Consider the following 27,125-nt stretch of genomic DNA (forward strand, 5'->3'; position numbering starts at 1 on the left):
AGGGATCCCTCTCCTAGGATGGACAGACATGTAATACATGTTGTGTGTACAGAATAAACCAATTTAGTAAAATTACAGTATAGACACTCAGGATGACAAAATTATAGATTGTAAACATATATGAAGAATGGATCCTTAAGGACTGAGGATGTCCTTAGTCTGCCTTATTTTCGTGCTTTACAAGCTTTGTAGCTCAGTAGCTTTCCTAATGATTTGCTAAGATAAGTATGCTTGATTAATAGATTAATCAACACTCACCACTTTTGAAATATAGAGTACATTATTCCCTGACAGTAAAACAGTTACTATGAAGCTAGCTTGGTGCCTTTGCCTCCTAATGGAGATGTTCCACTGAGATGGAGCCAGAGCTGATGTATGTGTTGAACCGCTAAGTGTTGCCCCAGAACAAGACCACTGGGACAACCAATCACAGGCAGCCAAGCTATAATGAGAACAACAGAAGACAACAAGATTTTACCACCTTCATCTACAGCCTCTACCGACTTCCTTCTTTATCTCACTCCACCTCTATAGCACCACATTTATACCATAGCTGATTGAGCTCACCTGGGGCCCTTGGACTATATAAGATGTGCATCCTCCTGCCTCTCCCTCCCTACAGCTGACATCCACCCTGAGTTGCCTTCTTTTGCGTTTGGACCTTCAACACCTTCACAGCACACATGCAACACATCCATGCATGGCTTGCATTGCTGATATTGCTGATTTCCACACCGTTGTTCATTTATGCTAACTTTTGTTTTAATACATTTCTCTTGTTTTACATATAACCAGCCCATCAAACACCACTGGAGTGCCAAAATAGATGCTGCTGAAGTACAATTCAGAGCACAAAATAACTGCTAAAACATAGCATTGTTTTCTACTGGCTGGTTGATATAGTGTTCCCTCTTATATCCAGTTCATAAAGTCTACAATACATTTACAACATAATTTTTTGTATCAGCTCTGTTTAATACATGTCTGGTAGGCTTTTCACAGGAGAAATCCACTCCTGTGAAAAAAGTGTTAGCAGTAGAAGAGCTAGTAGTTTCAATGGGAATTGATTGCTGCTGATGAGCATTGACGGCTTAAAGGGACAAGGAAACTAGCACCCCATACAGAAAGTCAAAGTTTGGTATAAGCAGTGCTGGCTGTAACATCCTGTGTAATCCTGTATGCCTTTGGTCTTCAAAGTGTTGGTGTTGAATTGGGGCTACTCACACTACTATTAGCTATTTCCTGTAGGATGAATTATGGAGTTAGTGAATCAGTGAGATTTATGACCTGTCTAGTTTGTGGATTGGCAGTGGTATGAGTTATGGGCCATGGTTTCAAGTTGGTTATTCACCGCACTGACTGATAGCTCGTAGGAGTCATGAGGGGGCAGTAGGGGTTAAGTTGTGGTGGTGTGATATGTCTGTGTGTGGGGGTTGTATTGATTTGTGAATACCAACATGTTTGTAACCCTAACTCTTTCTTTATTGTTTAGTACTGTGTATGCATAGATCAGAAATGATCATCTTGTCTGATTTCTTGCCTGAACCACAGATCTAGTCAAAACTACGGCAAATATTTCCTCTTTATTTTTCAAATTACTGATATTGGCATCATGGGTAGAGAAGCTGGCTTGTGACCATAGCACTGCAGTTAGTGAGTCCCTTCCTTGTGAAATCTGGGCTGGGAAAGTGTATCATCTCAACAACAACAACTACTACTATGATGTATTTCTCTCCAACTAGAGCTTCTGTGTGAATATTTACAACTGTAGCCATGGTGTCGGAGAGAAAGAGCATTCATGCTCCAAAGGGAAAAAAAAGGTCTGTAGATAACTGCTATGGGCTTGGTTGGTCCTGCCAGGTTTTTAAAAAGCATCAAATGTTCAGATACATCTCTTGCAAACCATATTAATCAAGTATTCACCATGCAATCAGCTATGATACTATTGAGGTTGATGTTCTGACAGCCTTTGAGCAAAACTTAAAAAGGCGAATTTTACCTATGTAACTGGTATCTGGAGCAGAAATCCAAACACTACTGTTGGTATTGACCCAAGCACTGTCTGTGACACTGTTTAACCCGGGTGTCTGCCACCCACATCACAAACAACCTTTTACTGAAAAAATTCCGTATGCACTGCAAGGGAGATTTGTCTACATGTTCAGATATATCTAATTACTCAGTTAATTTCCAGCACTTTGAACACAAATGCACTGTAGTAAATGCATTACAATACATTTTCATATGTTTTATCGAATTGTTTCTAGCAGGGCGTGACAATACCAATTCCCTGCTGAACACAGATTTTTTTTTTTTACAGCTGTGGGCCAGTAAATATTGATGTCTTTGCGGCCTGCTTCATAAAAAACTGACATGACAGAGTGACCACACAGAATGCTAACAACACACTTCTTTCTGTATAGCAATCTGGCTGCAAACAAACAAGCAGAACTGCTGTTTGTTCATACATCATGTGTGTAAGGAAGAACAGAAACAGTATAGCAACTAGCTATGTTTGTGATACAAATGTTGCTTCTGGTCAGGTGCCAAAGAAAAATGTAGAACCAAAGTTAAGGACATAGAACTAAGGAAGAGTGAATATGAAAAGAACAGTTTTAGTATTTTTTCTCCAATGATTTTTGCGTAGGTTGAACCTGATGACTCAGTGTGTAATATAATATACAGTATAAAATATGCATAAACCTTCATGCATATGCAGACGTGTGAGCAGAATTAAATGTGCAAGGCCCAGACTCTACTAATCTGTGTTAATAATGCGCATTTTGAGAAGACAGAAAATATTCCCTTTGTGAGTTATGACTTATAGACATTAATGTGTCATATAAACCTGATTTATGAGCAACATTTCAGTAGAATCTAATAATGTTTTAAATGCAAAATGTGTTCTCAGCAAGTATTACACATATATGCTATGCTAATGGTGTGTTACATTCATAAATTTCTGTCTTTATTCATGGTTTTAGGGGAGACAGCTCTGTGACAGGACAGATGGTGGATGGATGTACAGGGTTTAACAACAACTGTGAACAGAAATGTAAAATAATAACCGTATTCACATTAACAGCTTCACTGTTGTTACTCAGTTTGTGTTTGCATGTCTAAATCATAATTAAGACTTTTAGACTAGATGAGGACACATAAATGGGTATTTAACTGGTAGCTATATACAGTCCATTAATGGACCAGTAGTTTGAGTGGTCCAGATGATAACGGTGAAAAACAAACAATCTCAGATGGTGTTTGGTTTTGTGACATATTCATTTGTCATTGCTGCTCTGTCTTCCCAATCAATCAATATCTATTTGTGGGGTTCATCTGACTTTTTTGGATTTTCTGTTGATAAAGTCTGGGTTTCTATGAGGGGCTTTTTTCCTATGTCTGCTCAGCCACGGTGGCCATCACAGCTCATCTAAAGTACTCAGTTATTTGTGTTTGGGTGGAGCTTTTGGAGAAGGATGCAGTGGAAAGATGAGAGGTGAGCTGTAGGTGGATGCATGTACAAGAGTGAGAGACACAGACACCGCACTTCACTTTCCTCCACTGCTGAAACAGTAGTAAAATTGAAAATCAAGCAAGGTCTCTGAAAATGCATCACATCACTGATGCAACACAAACCACTAATGGAGTCTACTCAGGGTTACTCAGTGCTAAGTGAAGACTATTGAAAACAACCAATTCACATGCCTTTATCTCATTCCGCAAGTGTCAGCCTAGAAAACATTAAGTCCTAGGAGGAAAGGGCCCCTTCACTCTTGTCCATCGAAAGGAAAGAGTTGATGAAATAACACCTCTAAACACCTATCTAAACACCTCAAAGGTGAACAAGTGATGTGGACATGCAAAGACAGAACATTGAGAATATATAGTTTTTGTTATTTATACCGTCCAGCTCATATGATTACCCCCCTCCCTCACCCTGTCTCGTCTTGGTGTCAGACGTTTTTTGAGAGCCAGTAACAGGCGCCTTCCTCCACTTTGAGTCGGCTGCTTGCTTGGCTGCAGACTACAGTGAACTCAGTGACCCGGCGCTGAGACCATGAGAATGACGCTGTGTACTCTGACAGTGTGTAGGTGCAGTTGTATGCAAGTGTGTAGGCCTGGATGTGTTCTATGTGGATACAGGTTAGTTTATGGATGTGTTTGTCTGCATTTGAGTGTGCTTCATGTGCATGCAAAAGTGTGAGGGTGTATTTGTGTGTATGTGTGTGTGTGTGTGTGTGTGTGGTATCTGCTTTAGCTCCTGTCATGTCAGTGAGGAGGTGGCACTGTACTGTGCAATAAGAGCAGTCAGCCTGCAGGCAGGACTGGCCATCTGGACACATGGTAAAGAGCCTAGCCCAGACATCAGTGGTTTTTCAGTCCCTGTCAGTTATCAGATCTCTGTTTCGTAGGCTATCTGTCTACATATCAGTCAACAATGATACATTGTGTTTTAACCATCTCCATTTTTCTCTCCTTTTTGTTGTCTGTCTTTCTCCATCTGTCTGTATATTTCTTTCTCTCCTCTTCTCTCTCTTTTCTTCCCCTGCAGTTTGCTGTTTTGTGGTCCACAAGAGGTGCCATGAGCTTGTCACGTTCTGCTGCCCAGGGGCAGATAAGGGGCCCGACACAGATGTAAGTAACTAAAGCCCAGCTGTTGCATCTTGCGTGTTTATCGGTGAGGAGGTGCCTTTCCTGTCATTATACTGAAGTACATTTGCAGTGTCACCAATATGCAGGCGTATCAACCAGGCCTGCCTGTTTTCTGCTCTCTTTGACAGCTGTGGAGCTGCCATGTATCCTTGTTATATTATGAAGCACTGTAGCAGAGGGGGCAGAAGAAAACTGAAACTTGCTCCTCCTCTGACAAGCATCACTTTCCAAGCACCTAGAGCTGTGTAGATGGTTGAAATGATAAAATCAGCCCACTTGATTGTGATGTTGATGAAGCTAAATATTGATCACAGCAAACTGACCACTTGTTTGCATTGATAATACAACTAGGGCATCTTTGTTTCAATAGATATCAAGAGAAGAGCTCTATTTTTTTACTCTATTATCTATTCAAAGAAAGCCATTCAAATGTTAAGTTCAGTCGACTCATGATTCAATTACAGCAGCAATGTTAATGTTCTAGTCGAGTCACTGGGCGCCACCTTTAGGAGAAGTGATTTAAATATTCCACTTAGTGAGTCACTGTCCTCAACCCCTTAATAAGAACTAAACATTAGATTATTCTCTCCCTGTAATAATGCAAAGTCATTATTTTTTCCTCTAAACTAAACTTACTTGAAAAACAGGTTGTGACTTCATAACATACTGACAGTGATCTTTGAAGGGTTATGGAGTTCATAGTATAACTCTAAATAATAATTCTAATTCATCCAGCAGGACTGAATTCATACAAAAGCCGCAATGACCTGCGCAGAGACAGATGGGAAATGTAGGAGTGGTGGCCAAAACCAACGCACCTACATCTAACCTTGGCCAGACCTAGAGATACACACGGTACTCACAGCTGTTTACTTGCGACTGTCTGAATTATGATGATTATGATAACACTAAAAAGAAAATCAAGTCTCTAGATAGAATTTTAACAGTAGTGCAAATTTACTGAGAACACTGTGTAAATGCAAATTTTGAATTAGTTTAGCTTATTGATATTATTTAATGAATTGACATTTGTTAGTGAAGCTCCAGCTGAAACAGTTCTTACAGTCATATATCTTGTATATTAGTTTTCTGCTGGGTTATTTAATTATCATAGTTAACTAAAAAAACGGGGCTTTAGCAATAATGTAGTTTTCTGTTACAAATATTTAATGCATTAAAAGCAATTTCTTTCATTGGACCATCAAAATCGTTTGATAAATATCACCTCTTGTATGACACGTTCAGTGAGGTCTCCCATTCGCCTCTTCATCGGCTGCTAGTACCAGCTATGTGCCATCAGCCACAGCTTACCTGCTTGCTAAGTGTGAAACTCTATTAACATGCCTGCTTGCCTGCCATGCATGCATATCCTCTCAACATTACAGCAGCGCAGCCTATCCTCTGTAACTGGAGATATGTAATTCAAGATCATCAACCCAGTCTCTTTAAATAGAGCGCACCACGGATGACACGGAAGCCGTAAAAGCAGAAAATAGTCTGAGCCGGGGGATTCTTGATTTGAGCAGGCGATGAGGTTCAGAGTAGTTAAGAAACATCAGGGTCATCGTTAGCAGGACAGTTGACTTTTAATGACCTTTGACATCTGTGTGTTGTAGTGACCCTACTTTCCCATTTTTGTATTGCACAGAACGCATGAGTATGTCTTTGTTAATTAATCTACTAGAAGCTCCCCATTCATTCCTGTTTGATACATTAAAAGTGTTTCTTATTTAAAAAGTGCAAAGTTCAGCTTTTTTCCAATTGATGTTATTTTCTTTATTAATGTTGTTGTATCAACAGCCAAATAGCTGTTCCCTTTCAGAACTCTCATAACCCACTGCTAGTGTACTTCTACATTTTTGCTGTGGTCCAGCAGATCTTGTTTAGCCTTTCACTTTAATGCTATTTGTCATTGCCACACTTAGATATAAGGATAATGTGTTAAATACTGTATACTTATCTAATACAGTAACAGTGCCTCACAGAAGAGAAACTAATGTGTAGAAATCTAATCCCACTACAGCAGACTTCACTTAGAGTGTTAAATTATTCTTAGCCTTTTGTTCATGCAGGCACTCTGTATAGTTTTATGACTTTATAACTCTACAATTCATGTCACCACATGGTCACCACGACCCAAATCTCTGTCTTTTAAAAACGTTATCTCTTGCCATGTCAAAATATTTGATGCTACCTTTTGATATACATTTCTGTGCACTTAGCAGTACTGTTGCCAGGGGCAACCACACATATTACATGGCTTGCTGCCTCCCGGGCATGCAATCCAGGAAGGCAATAACTCCCATGGCCAACAAATATCCTGAAGATCTGCAGTAACTAGGCTACCTGCCTTTTGATGACTCATGTCTGTGTTTTATAAATCCCCTACTGGAAGAAACAAAGTGTGCACAAAGATACCAACAAGATCTTTTCAGTAGCAAACTCGTCATTAGCGGCTAGCCTTGGTTTGACGGGACAGGATTAACATTAATACATTCTTCCTCACAGCAACGGCCTCAGGGTGTTGTTTCAAGGGCAGGGTAGGCTGCAGATATGCACATACTAACATGACAATTGCTCTGTTTAGCCACTGTAGTTTGCCACAGAGCACATTCAGCGGCGCCGTTTGAGATTCAGCTTGAGGGTGCCATATTTTAGGAGAGAACTAACACTTCAGTTTCACAGGGATTTGCAGCGGATGTCTGTCTGGTGACAGGCTTGCTGCTCAAACCACTAGATTATTGCTTCTCATGAGAAATTTTACATTATTGTTCAAATTGTCATGTAAACTGGTAAACTGTATGCAGAACTACTGTATGTTAATACAACTAGTAATCTGTTGCTTCTGATTTATTAGGAGCATGTGAAAGCCTTGTCAAATTGATTTTGGTAGTCCATAACGCTGTATTTTCAAGGCAAACCGAATGACAGGGTGTAGTGGAGTATAAAATAAGATATTAGAAAATGCTTGAATGTTTGTTATTAAATCTTGAGAATTAAATATGGGTCTTTTGTTGGTTTCTTTAGACTTTTACAACAATTACTAAATAATCTGTGCAAATGAAATTATATGTGAAGTTATGTTAGTTTAACCATGTAACCTCTTTAATCAAATTTTGGCCTTAAGGTGATCATTTGTAGTAATCGGTAATTGTATCACTTGTAACCACATTTCATGCTAGTATCAATTAGTCTGATTAAAGCACTTAATTTAACAAAATGTTTTCGTTTGACTGCCGGGTGTAACGTTACCAGCAGGTCGAGTAAGTTCAGTGCTTTACAGGACAAGACCATCAATAATGCAGAGCTTCCCGTTTCACTACAGGGGCTCAGCAGATGAAACTGAGAGGTTTGATGTGCATGCGTTTGCGTGGGTGTACGGCTGCTGCATCATTGATGTCCACTTAACCAGTGCAGCACATATGACTTGGGGCAATCTGCAAGTCTTTTTGCACTGATTTCCCCTCTGCTTAAACACACACACACACACACACACACACACACACACACACACACACGTTCAGACAATCACCCCTAGCCCTCTGGGCTGTTCAGTCCACCGATAGCTGTGACAGAGTAACAGAGTTAAGCAGTAGCACAGTGCCCTTTCTGTCTCCTCTGCTTGGAAACAGACAGAACTGACCTGAGGGTGACATGGCAGCCTGGCAGAGCTCAAACAGACACCCAGAACATTTTCACAAATACTTTTTATTCTGCATTAAAGGCTGTTCTTCACAATATTGACCAGTAAAATGGTATCAAAAACATCCTCTAAATCACTCAGTTAAAGGGATGCAGTAAGGTGTAAGCAGGCCTTCAGTTAATCTGAGAGAAATCTATTGTGCAATATTAATGAGTAATGCCGTAGGCAGGAGTGATCTAATATTTAAAAGGGCAAATCACACAGCAGGAGATGGTTTTGGCAGTCTCCAACAGGTCTGGGAAAAATAGGTGTTCTTTTGGCAAGGCTTGGGACAATACACCGTCTAATTACAAGGACTCTACTTGGGAATTGAAAACAAGATTAAACTGGAGTGAAGCTAAATTACATTGTCTGCGCCACAAGCATCATGGATTGTCACAGGCAATGGAGTCTTTCACCTGTATTTTTAGTCCATTTCCTTTATCAAGGATGTTGGCCATCTTTTTAAAACAGGCCTGTTATGGCCCAGAAGTTGTATAAACACGTTTTCATGGTGTCCACCATTTTACCATTCAGCCAGTCACTGGTGCAAAGAAATTAATCCAAGGGGAATTCACTTAAACACCTTTTCTGAGTTACACAGTTCCTTTGAAGAGGATTCTGCTAGTAGGGATGTGGCATACTAGGTCATCCACTGTGTGTCCAGTGTGTCCATTAGTTTGCCAGTATGAATCACCACATCACTGTATTTTCATTGTCAGCGTGGACATTGGCGAGCTGTTCCAATCAGTTATTTAACTATATAGCAGTACCCATAAAAGGGGTTTCAGATATAATATTGTTGTGTATATTTGTTGCCTTTTGAAGGAATTTAGACTTCTAAAAGCAATCTTTTTACACTTTTTTTCTTTTTCTTTTTTTTTCTAGAAATATCTTAGACATTTGGGTTTGTTTATTTTGGTGCTTGACCCCCTAAAATAAAGCAATGCCTGTGCAGACCACTTTTTGCAAACCATGCTGCAGACGTTTAAAACTTGTTGCTGAAATATCTATTTGATTTTTAACTCAGAAAAAAGTGCTGTATGTACACAGAATTGTTCAGAGATTCACCCAAATATTTTGTGATTATCTGTCCTTCTTACAGTGTAGTAGTGTTCAGTGTTTGCTTGCCTGAATGTAAATCTAGCTGCTTATGCCTGTGTGATGTAATGGCCCTTGTATCAGTGTCTGCATAATCAGCCTCCTATGCCATACTAATCGAATCCCGGCACATGCTTTTAACACACGCCCCTATGCAAGCTTTGGCACAAACTCTGCTTCCAAGAAAACATGGCCACAAAGTTGATGCTGAAAACTTGTGCTTAGTGCATACAGATTTAATTTTGGTGTATGAGTGCTGACATGCCCTGCAGAGCCCTGTCAGGGTACACTGTTTTAGTAAAATGAGATCAGAATCAGAAATACTTTATTGATCCCCGAGGGGAAACTCTTTGTAGACTCAAACATGCCTGCAAACACACAAGACATGCACATAAAATCACACTGCGAGAAGTGCCAGATAGGATTATCTCTATGGCTGGCAGTCAGAGCTGCAGTCTGCAGAACGGGCACATGAGAGGAGACACATAACAGCTACTCATGTCCTTCTACAGGGAATAAGAGAATGTACTCTACTCATATAGTGTGTCTAATGAAGTTCGGCCTCTTTCACCAAGCTGTATTCATTATCGTAGATGAGCCACCCCATGTATGATGTGATTTGAAATGTTGCTGTGATGTCATTCTCTGCTCACAGTGTGTAAAGCTCGTCATCTGCATAAACACCAGTTGCTCCGAGAGCGTGGTAGATGAGAAATCAAGAAAGATAGTGAAAATCCTTCGAGTTGATGAAGCCATTATTGTCATTGCAATCTACTGATAGACTGGCAACCAAACAAGAGGGGGAGAGTTTAAAGAAAAAGTGGGAGGAGAGGGAAATGGAAAGGTGATATCATTTCCAGATAATAAAGCAGTTAGAACAACATGAAGCTCTGCATAAATGGCAAGTCATATGAAGGATTTGATCTTAAGGCCTATTTGCTGTAAAGCACTGCTGCACTCTACACTGTTTGAAAAGTCCTCCTGTTGATTACTGCACAATAGTTGCACTGAAACTAGATCTGTTGGATGATGATTTTGTTTTGGCTCAGGGTTCCTTTTTTATTAAGAAAAATCACTTTAGCTTATGATACATTGTCAGTGTTTTTAGCCAAAAAGACAGATTGTGTCTTCAACAATATGGAGATCACTAATTTATGAGAAATGCTCTTCTCCACTGCTGAGAAAAAAGTGCTGTTGGTAATAAATTTGAGTGTTTCTGATGTACATTCCCTCAAAATGTTGACCATGCACCATAGTTGGATGTTTGTTGTGTATGCCTTGCAGTAGATTATATCTGATAGGACAGGGGCTCACAGAGTTTCTCATCTTAAACCCTGAAGGAATTAAAACTCCTGAGGGGACACAGGCTAATATAAACAAATCTGTGGGCTTACAGAGGCATTCTCAAAACCTACATTATACCCCCTCTTGATGACATGTGTAGATGATATCACACAAGTCACAATACTGATTTCTGTTTAAACTAAGTTTTTCACACTGAAAGCAGAGTCCGCCACAGACAGATGAGAATAGATGTTGTTTTGAGTTCCCATGCTCTGTGACAGACAAAAATAAAAAGTAAGATCATGAGCAGTTATTAATCTGTCTGGGAAGTGTTTATAGTACTATGGATCTTAACAGGTCTCTTGAACTGTTTCTCCCTAGATATTTATGCACCATAGGCACTGCGTAAAGACAGTGTAAAAGTTGGGTTTTGACACAGCATGATGCTGTAATGCTCGTTTTAACCCTAATATCACATGCCTTTTATTTCAGTCAAAATGAGCTATAACTAACAAGTCTTGGCAGAAGATGTGGGAATCAAAGTAAAGCCAATTCTTTTTGCTGTTGTTATAGAGCAGGTTGAATGTGTGACTGTGTTTGTGTGTTGCTGAAAAAGTGTCTTTGTTCAGAAGCTTCCATAGATACTGGGGAAAAAAATACAGAGATATATTTCTAATTACATTAGTAATTAGCACTGCTGCAAAGACACGATTCATGTCAGCAGCTTAATTCAGTTGTAGTTTGAGTAGAGTGTCACATTCTAATACTGTGATTTGTATGGTAGAAGTCGCATTAATATAAGTGTTGTCTGGGCTTGTAAAGACTGGTAAACACTCAAATAATATGAGCTATTGATATCTATCCTCAAGCCTTTTTGATTGTCATCAGTGCAAACAGTAAATGGCTTGAAGGTTACTCAGCAGTGTGAGGGATATGAGGGGAGCATCACCGCTGCACTTTCTGACAAAAGGGACATTGTTAACTATCAAATAACTATGAAAAGAGGAATTTTACTGTCTGTACACAGCTTAATTTAACACATCAAGGTCAAAAATTTGTTAATTGTGGGAATGTCAGCATAGTCCAAATGAAATCCAAATAATCATACCAGTCTAGCCTTCGTAGTTTGATCTTTATGAACCAAGTCATCTCAAGAAAACCTTTCTTCCGTACATACCACTATGTGCAATAGTTGATATGATATGTCTGATATGATATGACAGATGCTTCCTGGTATAGAGGCAGTAAGACTTTGACATACAGTCACACCTGCTAAGTGGCAAAGTTTACTGTCAACCCAGAGGAGCAGGACATTTCCACAGCATTGGCATTATGACAAATTGATATCAGAATTAAAATGTATGTTCTGGACTCATAAACATTGCAGGGAGTAGCTAAGGACACAGACTCAGATTGTGTTGCTCATATCAACAGCTTTTCAAAATGTTACACTAACTGAAATTTGTAATTTAGTGTGTCATGTCCATAGAAAATGCCATCCGCTGTGGTGTCTGTTGCTATCATTAATATCACTCAGTGCCATTTGGCTTTTTAAGTGTCTTAATTGATCATTTTCACATGTAGATATCCGTAACGTTATGTTATACTAATTTACCCAGTAAGGTTGTCAGTGGACCAGAAATTGTGGACTCTTTGTTTCTGCCACTGTCACAATATGGGATGATTTTGTTTCATCAATCATTTATTTGAAACCTATTTTCTTTTTTTAATTATCACTTCCTCAAACAGGTTTTGGATTTTCGTTTTGGTCGATTCACAATAGTCCAAATCTTTTTGATGCTTTTTGTTCTTTGCACATTTTAACTTAAAAAACTGTTCTGTACGCTCTATACATTGCAGCTTTAAGTTACAAGAAAAATAGAGCCTTTAAAGGAAATAAGAGATAATGTTTTTTCACTTTTCTTTAGAAATACATAATTGTTTCCAGTGATTATCAGTGTTGACTTATAGTTGATGGAGAGTCCCCTGGGCTGCCTGCTGATGGTATTTATACACTCTGGGATACTAATGAACCCTAACAGATCTTGAGTCTCTCTTGCTAATAGTCTGTGACGTGCCTGTCTAAAAAGTGGTTTGATCAAGGCTTTGCTGGGGGAGACGGTGCAGAAGGTTGTAAGTACTTACATGTTCTCAAGTGTGTGTGTGTGTGTGTGTGTGTGTGTGTTGATAGTGGTGGAGGATAGAGGATGGGTGGGTGCATTGGGAGCTGCTGAATCACTTCCTGGTGAAACGTTTCACCATCGGAGAAGAATTAACTTGTTGCAGCCTAAACCACCATGGCCTCAACTAAAGTGAGAAATTCTCCTGTTTTGTAATCTGCTTGACCTTTCAACACTGAGGCAGTGTTGAACAGTGAAAGGAGACAGTGAACTCAGACTCTATGTCCTGCACACCAAACTTACACCATTTTTCACACATACATACACAAACCTTTATCTGGATGCTCTGACTGTTGACTAACAGGAAGCCAGTGAAGGTGATCAAAGAGATAAGGTCTGATCCTTCGTCTTAACATTCAAGCTTTAGTATATTGCAGCAGTTAGGTCTATCCGGGGGGATAATAAACAGCCCAAAACATGAACTGAAGCTAAAAATATATAAAAAAGCATAGCTGTCTCAACTTAAAAACTTCATGAAAGAACTGACATATAGCTATAAATTTAACTGCCAGTCCATATTTTTTTTTTGTTTACAGTTTAAGTGTGTGGCAAAGGTAGCCCTGTGTTATGTGTGCTGTACATACATGAATAGTGTATAGATCTGATGATATGGACTGAATAATAATGTATTTATACTATGACCTTTGAACTGCATAAAAACTCTTGTGTTCAATAAATGGATGGACTATGTGACATTACTGTTGTCTGGGTCTGTGCTTGAGAGCCCTTTGAAAGCCTCTCTGGTTGCTATGTGGCAGGGTCATTTGCCAGTTTCAGACCTCTCAGAATCAAAGGGAATCTTTCTATAGCTGCCATTTCACACTGACATTCAGGATATATCAGCCAAAGAAGAGCCAGAAGTACAGTTTCTCAGCTCAAATGCATAGCTTCAACCTCAGTGGATCTGTTTCCAGTTGAGTAAAAGGGTGGTTACTGAACACTGGGCAATTTGGAGGACACTGAAACACAATGCCCTGTTTGACAGTTTTATTGTTATTTGAACAGCCGGGCACTGTACAGTGCAGCATTGTTCTCCCTCTGCTGATGTTTTCTTGACTGGAAGAACTCTTTCATTGCAGTTATTATTGCTCTGCAATGCTATCTGTAATGTACACCTGAAAGCAACAACTTCACACCCACTGGGGATTGTCTTACTGTAAGTCAAGAAATCACTAACCTGCCTTAAGTAGTCATGACATACAAGTAAAGTACGACACTTCATCAACAAATCTCCACATCACAGGTTCATAAGTGTTTACTCGAGGCACCCAGGATGGACTGGGCATCTGAAGGCTAAACGGTCACGTCCCTGTTTGTTTAGTATGATGGGAACCGCAGCAAATCAGAATTCCCTTCTCCTTGAGCTCACACACACAGAAACATAATGAACATAATGAATTAATTTATTTATGCAATATACAAATAGACACTCGCATATACACAGAAAAAAACACTCAGAAACTTGTAGTGCACAGAAGTCAAACACAATTTAGTTCCCAAAGTACACACACACACAGACACACAATCATTCCACCAGTCCCTCAGAGGTTTGTTTACAGCATGTATCTGGTAGCCAGTCTTGCGCCAACCATGTTAAGTATTACTAATGACCAGCGTGTGGGAGAGTTGGAACTGCTCTTGACCCCGAATCAACTCAGTGTTGCAGTTCCTGCAGGACAGGAGTTTGTCCTCACCAGTGCCTGCCAGCACATTACAAAACCCATGCATCTCCACGACTCCTTGATATCAGTATTAAGGCTTAAAGCACCCAGTGTTTTTTCATGTTTTATCGTGTTAACTACTAATTGTGTTTACATTTTTTTCCCCAAAGCACACCATACCATTTTGTATTGATTTCTTTGGCAGCCACTGATTTCAGATAACTTCAATATGCTATAAAATAAATTTCACACTGTTTTGAGATTGGTAATTCATAATTCTGGACATTATCTTACCTTTGTTTAAATTTTGATTGTCACTGTGTTGTAATCAGTATGGGTGGAGTGTGACTGACTCACTGTGTTCAGGGCAAGCTAATACATACCTTGGGTGGTGGCATAAAGGTAGAGGCATGGTTTTTTAAAGGTCTTCTCAAACAGGCAGATGTGCTATAACTGTCCTGCATATCAGTGCACACAAAAACACTTGAAATAGAAGCCAGAGAGGGTCTGAAGTCTAAACTTGATCTTGTATGTAACAGTGAGGCCTGAAGCTGAACCAGCAGTAGGTCTGAAGCTCAACCCCAGAAATAGAATGATACAAGTTACAGATAGGTCAGCCTGCCTCTCTCCTTCTTCTTCTGTATCTCAAGAAACTTAGAGTTCTCTGTACTTGTGTTTGTTATTCATCGTAGGTAGATAACTACAGGTTTACAGGGCAAGGGAAAAAACTACAGTTGATTAGAAGGTAGATAGTGATCATTGTACAGTGTTTCCAACAGGTTGGCAGTCCACTTAAGCAGTGCCAAAACTGGATAGCTGCTGGCATTTATTGAGCCAGCTTTCTACTGAAAATGTTTTATTCTCATATTTCCAGTGAGAAAAGCTAAATGATCAACCCAGCATTGACCTCATACCACAGTGATGACTGCTTGATTTGTTATCCATCTATATAAATTGGTTATATTATAACAAAATGTACTGAATCAAGTCTGTTATTATCCTCTAAGATTCAGGCCTGGCCTCCATTCATTTCTTGTTGAAAGTATGATTTGAAGGAATACTGACTCACTCATTGTAGATTACTAATTCACTTTAAGTTCTTCATGCCATTACATCTTTAATAAACTGTCAATGAGAAATGAAACATAAGTTTTATGCATCACAGCATCTGAAGCAAAAATGTACTTGGATGGCAGTCCCTCTAGTGCAGTTAACCAGTGGACTAGCATTTCTGACCATGAGCCACTGTTGTAAGTAAGTAAGTATTTCCTATAACAAACATATTTTCCCTCAATCAGATCTGAGCCTGACTTCTGTTTATAGAAAGTACATATAGTTGGCCTCCTTTTGTTCTACACATTATGCTATAGGTCAGAGTAGCACTTGATCTGGGTCTATGTTAAAAAAAAAAAAAAAAATTAAATAAATAAATTAAGTAAAAAATAAGAATCTTTCCTTCTTCCTCCCTCTCCTCCTTTCACACCAGGCACTAGAGCATGTTTGCTGAATTCCTGGGCTTTCTGATGTTTTGCAGTGCTAAAGACCAAGGCTAAAGAAGCCAAAGTACTGTATCTATTCCTCTAGTCCATAATTAAATCCCCAAACGCACAAATACACACAGATAGCTGCAGACATTAAATTGATTGCACGAACAAAAGCCAACTTTTATTGAGCTTTCTGCAGTCCAAACCACAGAACAAAGACCATGGAAAGCAGAGTTGAACAGCCAAGCCACTGCCCCTGTCAGCTGGCTCATTACAGTGAAAAAAGACTTTGCCAAGACTTTGGCTATTAGATAACTTTTTGAAAGTTCTTTTAATTATTAAGCACCTGACAGATGGCCTGCGTCTGATAAGCCAATTTATTATGGCGTTTGGCGTTTGCAACATGACCGAATGAACCAGCAGGTCTTCTTTTCTCAGTTTTGCCCCTCGTTACCATACTAGGTAGAAAAGGTTGACATAGAAGTTAGTAAACAGTGCCGTCATTTTCCAGTCGATGTGACAGCCATGGCAGACCCCCTTGTCCTCTCCTGACCTTGTGGATGTCACTCACAGCATGTGTGCGCAGCTATGCTAATGAGCCAGTGTCTGCAAATGAACACATCTCTGCAGCGTCCATGTGTGAGGCTGCTGTATTAACTGGGAGCTCAGTTTTCTCCAGCTGTGAAAAGGCTCTAAGGTCTCAGAACTGTAAACTGGGTTCATTCTGTCTCATGCTGGGCTTTTCTTTAAATGGTCAATTTATGTAATCTGTGCCAATGAAACGGTAATAATACTGCGTATCTTCCTGAATTGTGTTTTGTAAGAGCCTTGGGTTATTGTTAAACTGTTTCGCCTCTTGTGTGAACAGCATTCACTGCAACAACTGAACATTACAAATGCCCTTGCAGGTGACTGACAACATCCTGTCACATTGCCAGCATTATGAATTTTGAACACAACAACTCAAAAATTAGAAACATACTTAAAGGATTGTCCTTACTGTATTTTAACGAGTGTATATGTTTGTAAGTGTGTATCTGTACTGGCTCAAAAGAACTGGGTGTGATTTGCAGCAGGGCGTTCATAAAGGTCTGCTTGCCACAGCAGGAGTTTAGGATGCTGTTATTAAGAAGTGGGGACCACATACTGGGTGTCTTCATCAGCGCCTCTGCTATATTTATATGTTAGTAATGGCACATATACTAAAGTTCAAATACAAGATTCCACTACGTTTTGGGTCACTTTGTACAGCAACTTCCTTTTGAATTTTTGAATGATTTGTAGTTAAAGGCTAATTCTTTCTTGTTGAATGGTATGCTGAAGAGAAGCACCCCAGTCCTGATTCAGCTGCAACAAGCTTCTTGACAGTCAGACTTGACTTGACTTGACAAGTCTGACTGAAGTGAATGTTTTTGTGGCTAAATGAGACTAATTACTTAATTGATTTGGGTTCCAGTTACTTCAAATGTGGTTTGGACTGTGGTAACTTGAAAAATTAAATTATTAAATGTTAAATGAATCTAAAGTTTAAACAGATATTAGAGTATGATCCTTTCAAAAATTATTTGCCAATAAAATGTTTGAGATATTTTGTTTCATTAAATTTGTTATTTGTGCTGACTTGACTTGAATTGAATGAATTTTTGTTTTCTATATTTATAATGTATAATTTAATTGACTCTAATTACATAGACCTAATTTGGAACTGATTGTAAATTTAGACATCTCCCCCAGATTGTGCTGATATAGACTCCAACCTACCGTGACAGAACAAATGGTTTGATTTAATTGATACTTGTGTCCCAGAGACTTGAGTCTGTGTACACTTAAAAAGTTTATTTGGTCACACTTCTGTAGCTGTGCAAAATATACTCATGTGTCTTAATGAACTCAGCGAGGGGCAGCATGTAGAGACTGAGTAGATGTGGACCCAGTGTAGACCCCTGAGGTACGCCACATGGGATGCCTTGGTTTTTGGTTGATTTGCCACCACAACTCACAGAGAGGTTGCTTGCTAAATTAACAGAGGACTTCACACATCCAAAAAACTTCTAGAGGTGTTTGGTGGCAGAACTTAAATTAAGGTCAAAAACAAGCAAAAAACATGCATATAATAAATAGCTCCCAAAAATGTAATGACACAGCATTTTTCATTTGTCAGAGATACATTGAATGTTTAATAAACAAGCTCCTGAACCAGTGAACAGCTGTGCACCTGACTTAATTATTATTGTCAAACTTATCCAGAAAACTTGCAGGAACAAGAGCACCCAATGCCATGGTACTACTAGAACAGCACTGTGATAGATGGCATTTATTTGTACAAAGTCAGTCAAAAAGGCAACTTGGGCCCTGACAACAGTTAAAAATGTATAGCTCTAGCAGACAGATGTGTTAACAAATACCACACAGCAAGGGAACCCCCCCCGTGAGCTGTGGTGGCAACTTGCCCTCCCTCCCAGCACTCAGCAGCTTAGTGAAAGGCCAAGAGGAATCAGGGTGGTGATTTATACACTAAAAATAGTAACCTTGCCCAGCCTAACACCTCATGTCTGGATAAATGATAGCTCCATTTTGTTCTCTTCCAAGCCTCTCCTCACCTTAGTAACCACAGGTTTTACTCCTATAGCTGTAGACCAGGACAAGGATATTCACTAGAAAGTAGCCAGCAGCAAAGTGTGTGTTTGTGTCTGTGTGATTGGAGGGATAAAGTGATGGCTAGCTGCTGTTGGACGAGTCATTCCAGCTCTGTTACATACCATGATGCTTTAAGCATTTCGATAAACATGCCTGAATGTGTGAGTGGCACAGTTTTATACAAAAGGGTTTGATTTGAGGAGGGAAAGGTGATTGTTAAGATGTAAAATATAATTAAAAGTTGAAGGGTTACATTGTAATAACATTGACAGATTTAGGTGGCACAGTGACACAGACTGCCTTGCTTTGTTCAACATAGTGTTAGGGTATCATTAGTACCATGTGAAGGGGCTTTGACAATGACTCTGAAACTTAGTAACAATAGCTGTGCATAGTAGGGAAATATTTAACACAGGTAGAGGGTACTGTTTTTGAGATTTAACTCCCAAACTGACCAAAATAGCTCATTTTAAAAAGCCTTTTAGTAATTGTTTTTAATAGAAATTCAAAAATATTTTCAGTATCATCAGTATGGGTTTAATTGTAGACTACATATATGCAGTGTTGGTAAAATCACTCTTCTCCATGTTTTCCTAAGCATACAGTACTGTAATAATTTTTATCAGAGAGATAGATAACACTGTTATTGTTGCTACATCACACTGGCCCACTTCTAAATGCCAATTATCCTTGTCAATCAGTATATAGCTATTACTTGGATATGCTCAGTGTGTATACACACAGACACAGGTTAATCACAAGTGACTCAGAAACTGGTACAGGGAGGAGCCTCCTGCCACCTCCATTTCAAATGTCACCTCCCAGTGAGTGATGATGGGTAAAAGAGGGATGAGAGTATTAGGTGAGGGAGTGAATACAAGAGGGGAAAGAATTCACATGGGAATTTTGGTGGCGGTCAATGCTCGTCTGACGCTGGATGTTAAGGAAATTGTTCACCTTCAAGCATCACTGTAACAACCTTTTTCTCAGTCCTGAAGGGAACAGATGGGTCTAAGAGATAAGTGATTCAAGGATATGACAGAGAAGAAGTGACGATCAGTGCGTCTCATTTCACACTCGCTCTCTCTCTCTCTCTCTCTCTCTCTCTCTCTCTCTCTCTCTCTGTGACTGCAAATGTCACACCAGGTGGATCTCTTTTGACTCTGTGGGAGGCAGGTGGATTGTATTAGCTACCCAACCTCTTTGATGATTCCTACACCTGGGCCATTCCATATTCCTCCATGCAAGAAAACAAAAAATAGCACCATTTTGATTCTGAATAGCTGCTATTTCACTGCCTGAAGCAGATTTTGATGCAATTGCAATTTGTTAACCCTTCAGGGTAGACTGCAGTCTTTGTCCTGTTAGTTCACAAATGAAGTGAGAATAGCATCAGTTCAGACACTGGGAAGCAGTCACAGTATTTCACTTACAGTCTTTTGTTACAGTCAGCTTCGTGCAGTAACATCATTTCTTAAAAATCATGTATAAGAGAGACCCAGTTTCAAAAATCCGGATAGGGGATTAAAGAAATCTGATTTCCCCAGCTAGATTTCTCCTGCCTGGAGAAATACGATTTCTTGGCCATGTAAATGCATAACTGGGTTTCTAATTGGCTTTTAACATGTATAGCATGCAAGTGCATGACAACGACTTCTGACAGGGAAACTATTGCTGAGACAGCAGAGCGGCAGGATGAAAGGAAAGATAATCACATAGAGCGTTTCATGCTCATATTCATTATAATTCCATGCAAAGTAAGACTAGAGCTTAAACTAACACCAAGTAACCCCTATAAGTTTAAATAAGTTGGTTTCCACCACTTAACAGTTGACCATTTGTGAAATTCAAACACGTATGGAAGGAAGCAGCTTCTTCTATTCCTACTACGGTTAAAGTAAGTAACAATTGCTTCCAAAATAAGGTCAGGGATAGGGAAGCAGTCTGATTACTGACCTGCTGCATGTATATACAGTTATACCGTAACCAGGTTACTATAGTGCAGATAAATGTGTCCGAGTAATCTGGTTTATTTGTGCGTATGTAAACCTACTGACAGTCCTTTCATTGTCCTGCTGCTTATGGCAGCACCAGACACACCTATATACAATTTTAGTGCCAAGTGTACTTACAGCCAGCATGCACAGTGTGCCCTGCCCTGCCTGGAGTTTCACTTTGTTATACAACATTTCTATTTCTTATTAGCCTTGATATTTACTCTGCGTGATGGAAATTCTTGTGAGCTGGTCAACTCAGGATGTCTTAAGCAGAAGTATTAAAGCTCAGCCGAGGAGAACGGCAAAAGTAGTACAATGTGAGAACACAGAGTAGTGCCTTCCTCTCTGTCTGCACCTCCAAAACATCCTCTTTCTGGGATCCACAATGTACCACACATCAAGAGTATATGCTGGTTATACAACATGGAACACACACCAGTTGAAAACAGATTTAGAATATTCTAACATATTCAGTCATTTTGTGGGAGTTTGCAGAATGCTGTTTGTTAGTTTAGTTTTCAAATGTCTTCAGTTACCAGAATGCATTATGCAAATTCAGAAATCTTTTTCATTTTGTGTACATGTTTGATGTCGTTCTGTACTAAATGTGTCATACTGCACCAGTGTGTAGTAGCTTCACAGCCCATATGGTACTGGCATTTCCCGCCAATTATACCTGTTAATTGTGTTAACTCAGTTACACTATACTAATTAATGTGCTCTCTGCATGCACATGGTAACTGATGTTATAGAAACCACAATATAACTGAATTCATGTATTTGTGCACTAGTAGTGACCAGCTTTAATATTCATTGTAATGAGAATCTGCACATTCATTTTGTTCTTGTAATGTGTCTAACACTGTCCAGTCTGCTCCTCTAATTTCCTATATACAGTATTACATGCATAAATGCATAATATAAACCAAGCACCTTCCCGATTTAGCCTGCAGGTGTCTGTTAATGTTGATACAGGCTGACCAGATGCAAGACGCACAGTGCATTAACTTAGTCTATCTTACAGGACTTTTTTTCTTTTAAGTGAAATTGAGTTAAAAGTAGCGGCAGCACCAAGCCATCTGTTCAATACTACAGTGGTATTTTAGTATTTTTTTCTTTTATTGGAATATTCAAAGCAAGACACAAGGTCATATTGTCTTATCATGTTTGCTTTGAGTAAACAATAAGGATGCAGTAGCAATATTAAAAACTATTTGTCATGGTTTTGGGTTTGTGTTCAGTCATTTCCTGTTTTATTTTGAAATAGTCTCCTTCCCTTATGTGTCTTTTTATTTTGCTTCCTGTCTTTGATTACTTTGATTGTTTTCACCTATGTCTTGATCAGTTTCACCTGTGTCTCGTCCCTAGCTGTGTGTATTTAAGTCTGTGTCTTGCTTTGTTCTGTGTCAGATTGTAGAACCTGGTGTCAAGTGTCCTGGGGCCTGTTGCACAAAAGTAGGATAAGGGATTAAGCCAGGATATCTTGGTGATCCTGGCTCAATTGATCCCTAATCCGGTTGCACTAAAGCTGGATAGGGTGCAGGAGGATATGTTATGGTATAAATTACCATGGAGATTTATTCTGTGGAGCTAGCCTGCTCCAGACCAGGCTAAATTCCAGGATCTATTTAATCTCATCCCTAATGTCAGTCAGCAGTCGCCACAAATGGAAACCAATAGTTATTTCACTGCTCACTATACATTGTTATCACATATAACTAGACCCACTGTCATTATTTAAACGTTTGTGATCATTAATTTCAATCATTTTGGATAAATAATGATTTTTAGATGATGTTGCTATCATTAGATAATTTACAGTTTCCAATAGACTATAAGGCTATATATAAAATGATAGAATATTAGGGCCACAGAGGGAAAAAAAAAAAAAGACAAGTCATAATATTGTAACCAGTTGTTTTAAAGGAGGACAGTTGTTAAAATGACAGATGTGGGGCATTTCGTGAAATTGTACTTCAGTATGGTTTCATAAACAAAGACATGCTGATGTGCCAGAATATGAAGTATCACATTGTCATAACTATCAAAACTGTAAAAAGAATATGTTGCTTTTCTGCAGAAAGAACCAGCCTCATAAATTTATGACTTTATCCTTTTTCCTCAGTGGGGCCCTAGTACTCTGTCATATAAACAAATACACATTCCATATGAATATAAAAACACAATGTGTAACATTATGTTCCTTTATTGAATAAGGACAAAACAAAGCAGGTAAACTATCAGCTCCTTTGAAACTGAAGTCACAGTGACTCTACAAGATGGAAAGCACAGAATCAAAGCATATTATACAAAATGATACATACACATTCAAAGGTCTGTATATAACACACCCTGCATGTCTGCACACTAAAATAAATGCAGGACAAATCCATACACATCAACTGAACAGACAAATGAATGGATGCAGTAGCCTCCCTGCAGCCTTGTATTACACACAGTATACCGCACAAACATCATAAGAGGCCAAATTCGTAAAAAAACCAACCCAAAAAAACCCTATTTCCTCTGCCACAGCAGGACATTTTTACCTAAATTGAAAGCACACATACTAACTAAAATAATTCAACACATATTGGTCCCTCAGCAGCCGACCACTGTCGTCATCAGGGAAGATTGCCGGATTGTCCCAGTCCATGGCTGGTGGCACTCTGGGGGCCCTCTCCTTCCTCAGGCAGGCCACATTGTGGAGGACAGCACAAGCCACAGTAATATCACATGCCCTAACAGGGTTGACCCTTAATTTGTGAAGGCAGTGAAAGCGTGCCTTCAGGAGGCCAAAGGTCATTTCAACTCTGGCCCTGGTCCTGGCATGGGCATGGTTGTAGGCCTGCTGTGCTTCCTGGGGTCTGTGAAAGGTGTCAGGAGAAAAGGCTGGCAGCCATACCCCTGTCTCCCAGCAACACACCAGAGAATTCACCTGTCAACACAAAATCTCATCATTACTACCTCATAAACACAGTGATATTCTTGACACAGCCATGATGGTTATAAATAGGGGTTGTGTGGCTTACCTTGTGATAGGCACTGATAGATTTCAGAGGCCCGAAAGATTCTGGAGTCATGGACTGAGCCAGGCCATTTTGCCACAACATTGCTGATCACACAGTCAGCATTGCAGACCATCTGAAATCATAAGATGAGGAATATTACACCAATCAGTGCACATCATTGGCAATGCAGAGTGTTCGTCAATGGACAATATCAAAAAGTTATGTTCACCTGAACATTAATGCTGTGAAAGGATTTCCTATTCACAAAATCGGCCTCATGGGCACCTGAGGGGCTTTTATCCTTATGTGTGTGCAGTCCACTGCACCAATGACATTGGGGAAACCTGTCACACAAAGTAATGAGTATCCTACTATGTGTTAACAGTTGTCCTGTAATTTGTAGATCCTCTTACCTGCAATCCTATAGAACTCCTCTTTCATGTCACAGAGTCTTCTGTGGCCAGGGAAGGAGATGAAGACATCTGCTAATGCTTTGATAGCCAGACACACACTCCTTATTGTGCGGCAAATTGTGGCCTTGTTCAGCTGTTCTGCATCCCCACTGAGTACAGGAAGGCTCCACTAGCAAAAAGCGCAAGGCCACACAAACCATTTGCTCCACACTCAGTGCATGGCTCCGTGCAGTGCGGTGCTTAATCCTGGGACCCAGTAGTCTGCATAGATACCTGATGCCATCTGCAGAAAACCTGTATCTTTCATATAGATGGTCATCAGGGAAGGCCAGTGGGTCCAACCGGTCCCTGAAGACCCTTTCTCGCCTGAAGGCTCTCCTCAGCACAAGTGCTTCTTCATCCACCACATCTCGCAAGAATGGGCATGCCATTGTCAGAGCAGAAAGGAACACACAATTTTGGGCCTTCATATAGGCTAGTGGCCACACCTGGTGCTGGGGGGGTGGGCAAAAGAGGCCGGTGCCTTATAACGATGACTTGGTTGTACTGATTGCTGTGAAAATAAAATATACCTTAGAAAGATGCCACCGTCCTGTGTGCTCACAATAAGAGCTCATATGTCATGGCTCACTTGACTTTACGAGAATATACCTAATTTTTATTTTGAGCTGTGTCATCTTCTTGGAGCTGGGGGAGGAAAGAAAAATAATGATTAATACATTTGTGTTACAGTTAGCATACAGTGTACATTGAAGGCATATCTCACCTCCCTCTCAAGTTTTTTTATTTCAAGGTCCAGTTTCCTAATTGTCCTCTTTTTTATTTCGGACTCCAGTGCAAGATTTTCTATCTTTTTCTTCTTGTACTGAATGTCTATGTCTGCCAGTTCTATTTGGCGCGGAGGTGGTTGCCATACAACTTTCTGATAGCTTGTGAGCTCTGTGAACACAATACAATTAGCGCAGCTGGAATTTGGCAGGATGTGGTGTCCTTTTATTAATACGCACTATGTTGCCAGGCTGGTTTTCCCACTGTATAGCATCTGGGTCCTGTAAAAGAAATTAGATTTTTTGATTTTGATGAGGACTCCTCACCATTGTAGAGTAAATAGTACTTTCACAGTCTTAACATGATACCTCATGCCTTCTGGAATCCACAGAGATGGTCTCCTCCTCATCATCATCGTCTCCATCATGTGCTGTTGCTGCTGCACTGGGGCTTTCACCCTATCACATTTAATCGGATTCATATTGAAGCTAGTAGACAAGACATGCCAGGCCTACAGTATGCCTTTGATGGAGTACTCACTGGATCAGCATCGTCTGGTGCTTGTGCTGGTGGCTCTAACAGGAACACAGTTCTTCCAGACACTGCAAGGCAATAGGTAAACCAAAGTCAGACAGTCCAAATTGATTCAATATGAATGTGGTTGTATTCCATGTAGAGATGGAAGGACATACCTTGAATGAAGCGGGTGGCATCTTGGGAGGAACCTATGCTCGTCTCTTTCCCCAGGGATCCCCTCTAAGACGGGCCTGCCTTTATTTAGCTCCAAGGCCATGTCCTCTGCTGGGGTAAGGTCAGCCTTTGGTGACCCACCACCCGTGCCTTGTCTGTGGGTATTCTTTTTCACTGCTAAAACAGTACAGACAATGTGTGAGCAGGCACCTTCTGGGTACAATATATGCTTGTGCTTTGTTAAATATTAGTCAGGGACCATACCATTCTGCAGAATGTTCTTGTATTTGATTTTGACCTGCTGCCATGTCCGTTTTGGCCCGTTCATGTTTAATCTACATCACGCACACACACACACACATTCTTTATCACAAGAACATTTAATGGAGTCACACTGACAAAAATGACTTGGTATTTTTGTATTGTTTTCAGTAAAATATATAAAAAAAAAAAAAAACACTAAAGATGTATTTTCTTGATTTTCTAAATGACCTAGCAAAATAAGTATAGGTTTAGACCAAAAATATAAACTTCAAGTAAATGTGTGCTTAAAACAAGCAAAAATTTAAATATCTGTCAATATAATAAGAAATTCTCTTGAAATAAGTTTACTTTTTCCATAAACACTTACTTTTAGAAAAGTTCTCTTGTTTCACTGGCAGAGTTTTTGCTTATTTTCCTAGGTTATTTTGCTCTAGAAAATATTTAAGATTTTTTTAGATATTTTTTTGACTGAAAACAAGACAAAAATACTAAGTAAGAAAGACATTTTTGCAGTGCAGTGAGCAACCAACCTTGGGTCCTTTGAAAGGCGCTATATAAATTAAAGTGATTATTATTATAGCTCATCTATGTATTCAAGAAAATTTTATTTATATAGCACTTTTCACAATTGTTTCATTCTGTCAAAGCTGCTTTACATTAATAAAAGCAGGGGAAACAAAAAAACCGGTGGACAACATAATAAGCAGAGTACAACGGCTAAGATTAAACCGTACTGAGCGTAGTAACGTAAAATAATAATGTAAGGCTTTAATAATAATATATCATAGCTTTATACAGTGTGATGGAGTTACGTTACACAATTTCACTCATATATGCAGTGCATTTCAATAAAAATTTAACCGTTTCATAATTACAGTACAACTGCGTTTTTGGAGATGTGAATTAAATATTTGATTTGTAATTGTGATGTTTCAGCGGAGCGGTGAGTGTGTAATTGTGCACTACTTACGCATTCAGGCGGTCTGCAATACTTTGCCACGCTTTTTCTCTTTGCTTTATCACTGTGGCGGTGTTGCCTTTCTTCTTAATTATATCTTTTACCTCCTCGTATGCCTCCATGAGGATTTGTGCTTCCGACGGGAAAAGTACGCAGCAGCTCTAGTTGCCATGGTAAATCAGTTAATCTGTGATCTGTGGCGGGGTCTATTTGAGTGAGCCGTGAGCGCGCACCTATCCAGGATTGGTTTCACCTGGCTTAATGAATCCGTGTCTGCTCATCCTGGCTTGGTCTTTGTGCAACCAATTAAGCCTGGACGCACATGTTTTGGCTTTATTGAGC

At 39.6% G+C, this 27,125-nt stretch overlaps 1 protein-coding gene and 1 pseudogene across 4 annotated transcripts in view; one reads left to right on the forward strand and one right to left on the reverse strand.

Annotated features, from left to right (window-relative positions):
* prkcaa (protein kinase C, alpha, a) overlaps nucleotides 1–27,125 on the forward strand; it is a 156,078-nt gene that overhangs the window by 53,056 nt on the left and 75,897 nt on the right. For 3 of the 4 annotated variants that reach the window (XM_044190213.1, XM_044190212.1, XM_044190214.1), the window contains one exon: nucleotides 4,553–4,635. In XM_044190213.1, coding sequence (XP_044046148.1) covers nucleotides 4,553–4,635 — 83 coding nt within the window. Of the gene's footprint in view, nucleotides 1–4,552; nucleotides 4,636–5,376; nucleotides 5,509–27,125 lie in introns of those variants that run through there. The other variant, XM_044190216.1, reaches the window with a different exon arrangement.
* Nucleotides 22,937–25,610, reverse strand: LOC122873475 (annotated as a pseudogene).

This window comes from Siniperca chuatsi, linkage group LG3 (assembly GCF_020085105.1).
Source record: "Siniperca chuatsi isolate FFG_IHB_CAS linkage group LG3, ASM2008510v1, whole genome shotgun sequence".
NCBI lineage: Eukaryota > Metazoa > Chordata > Actinopteri > Centrarchiformes > Sinipercidae > Siniperca > Siniperca chuatsi.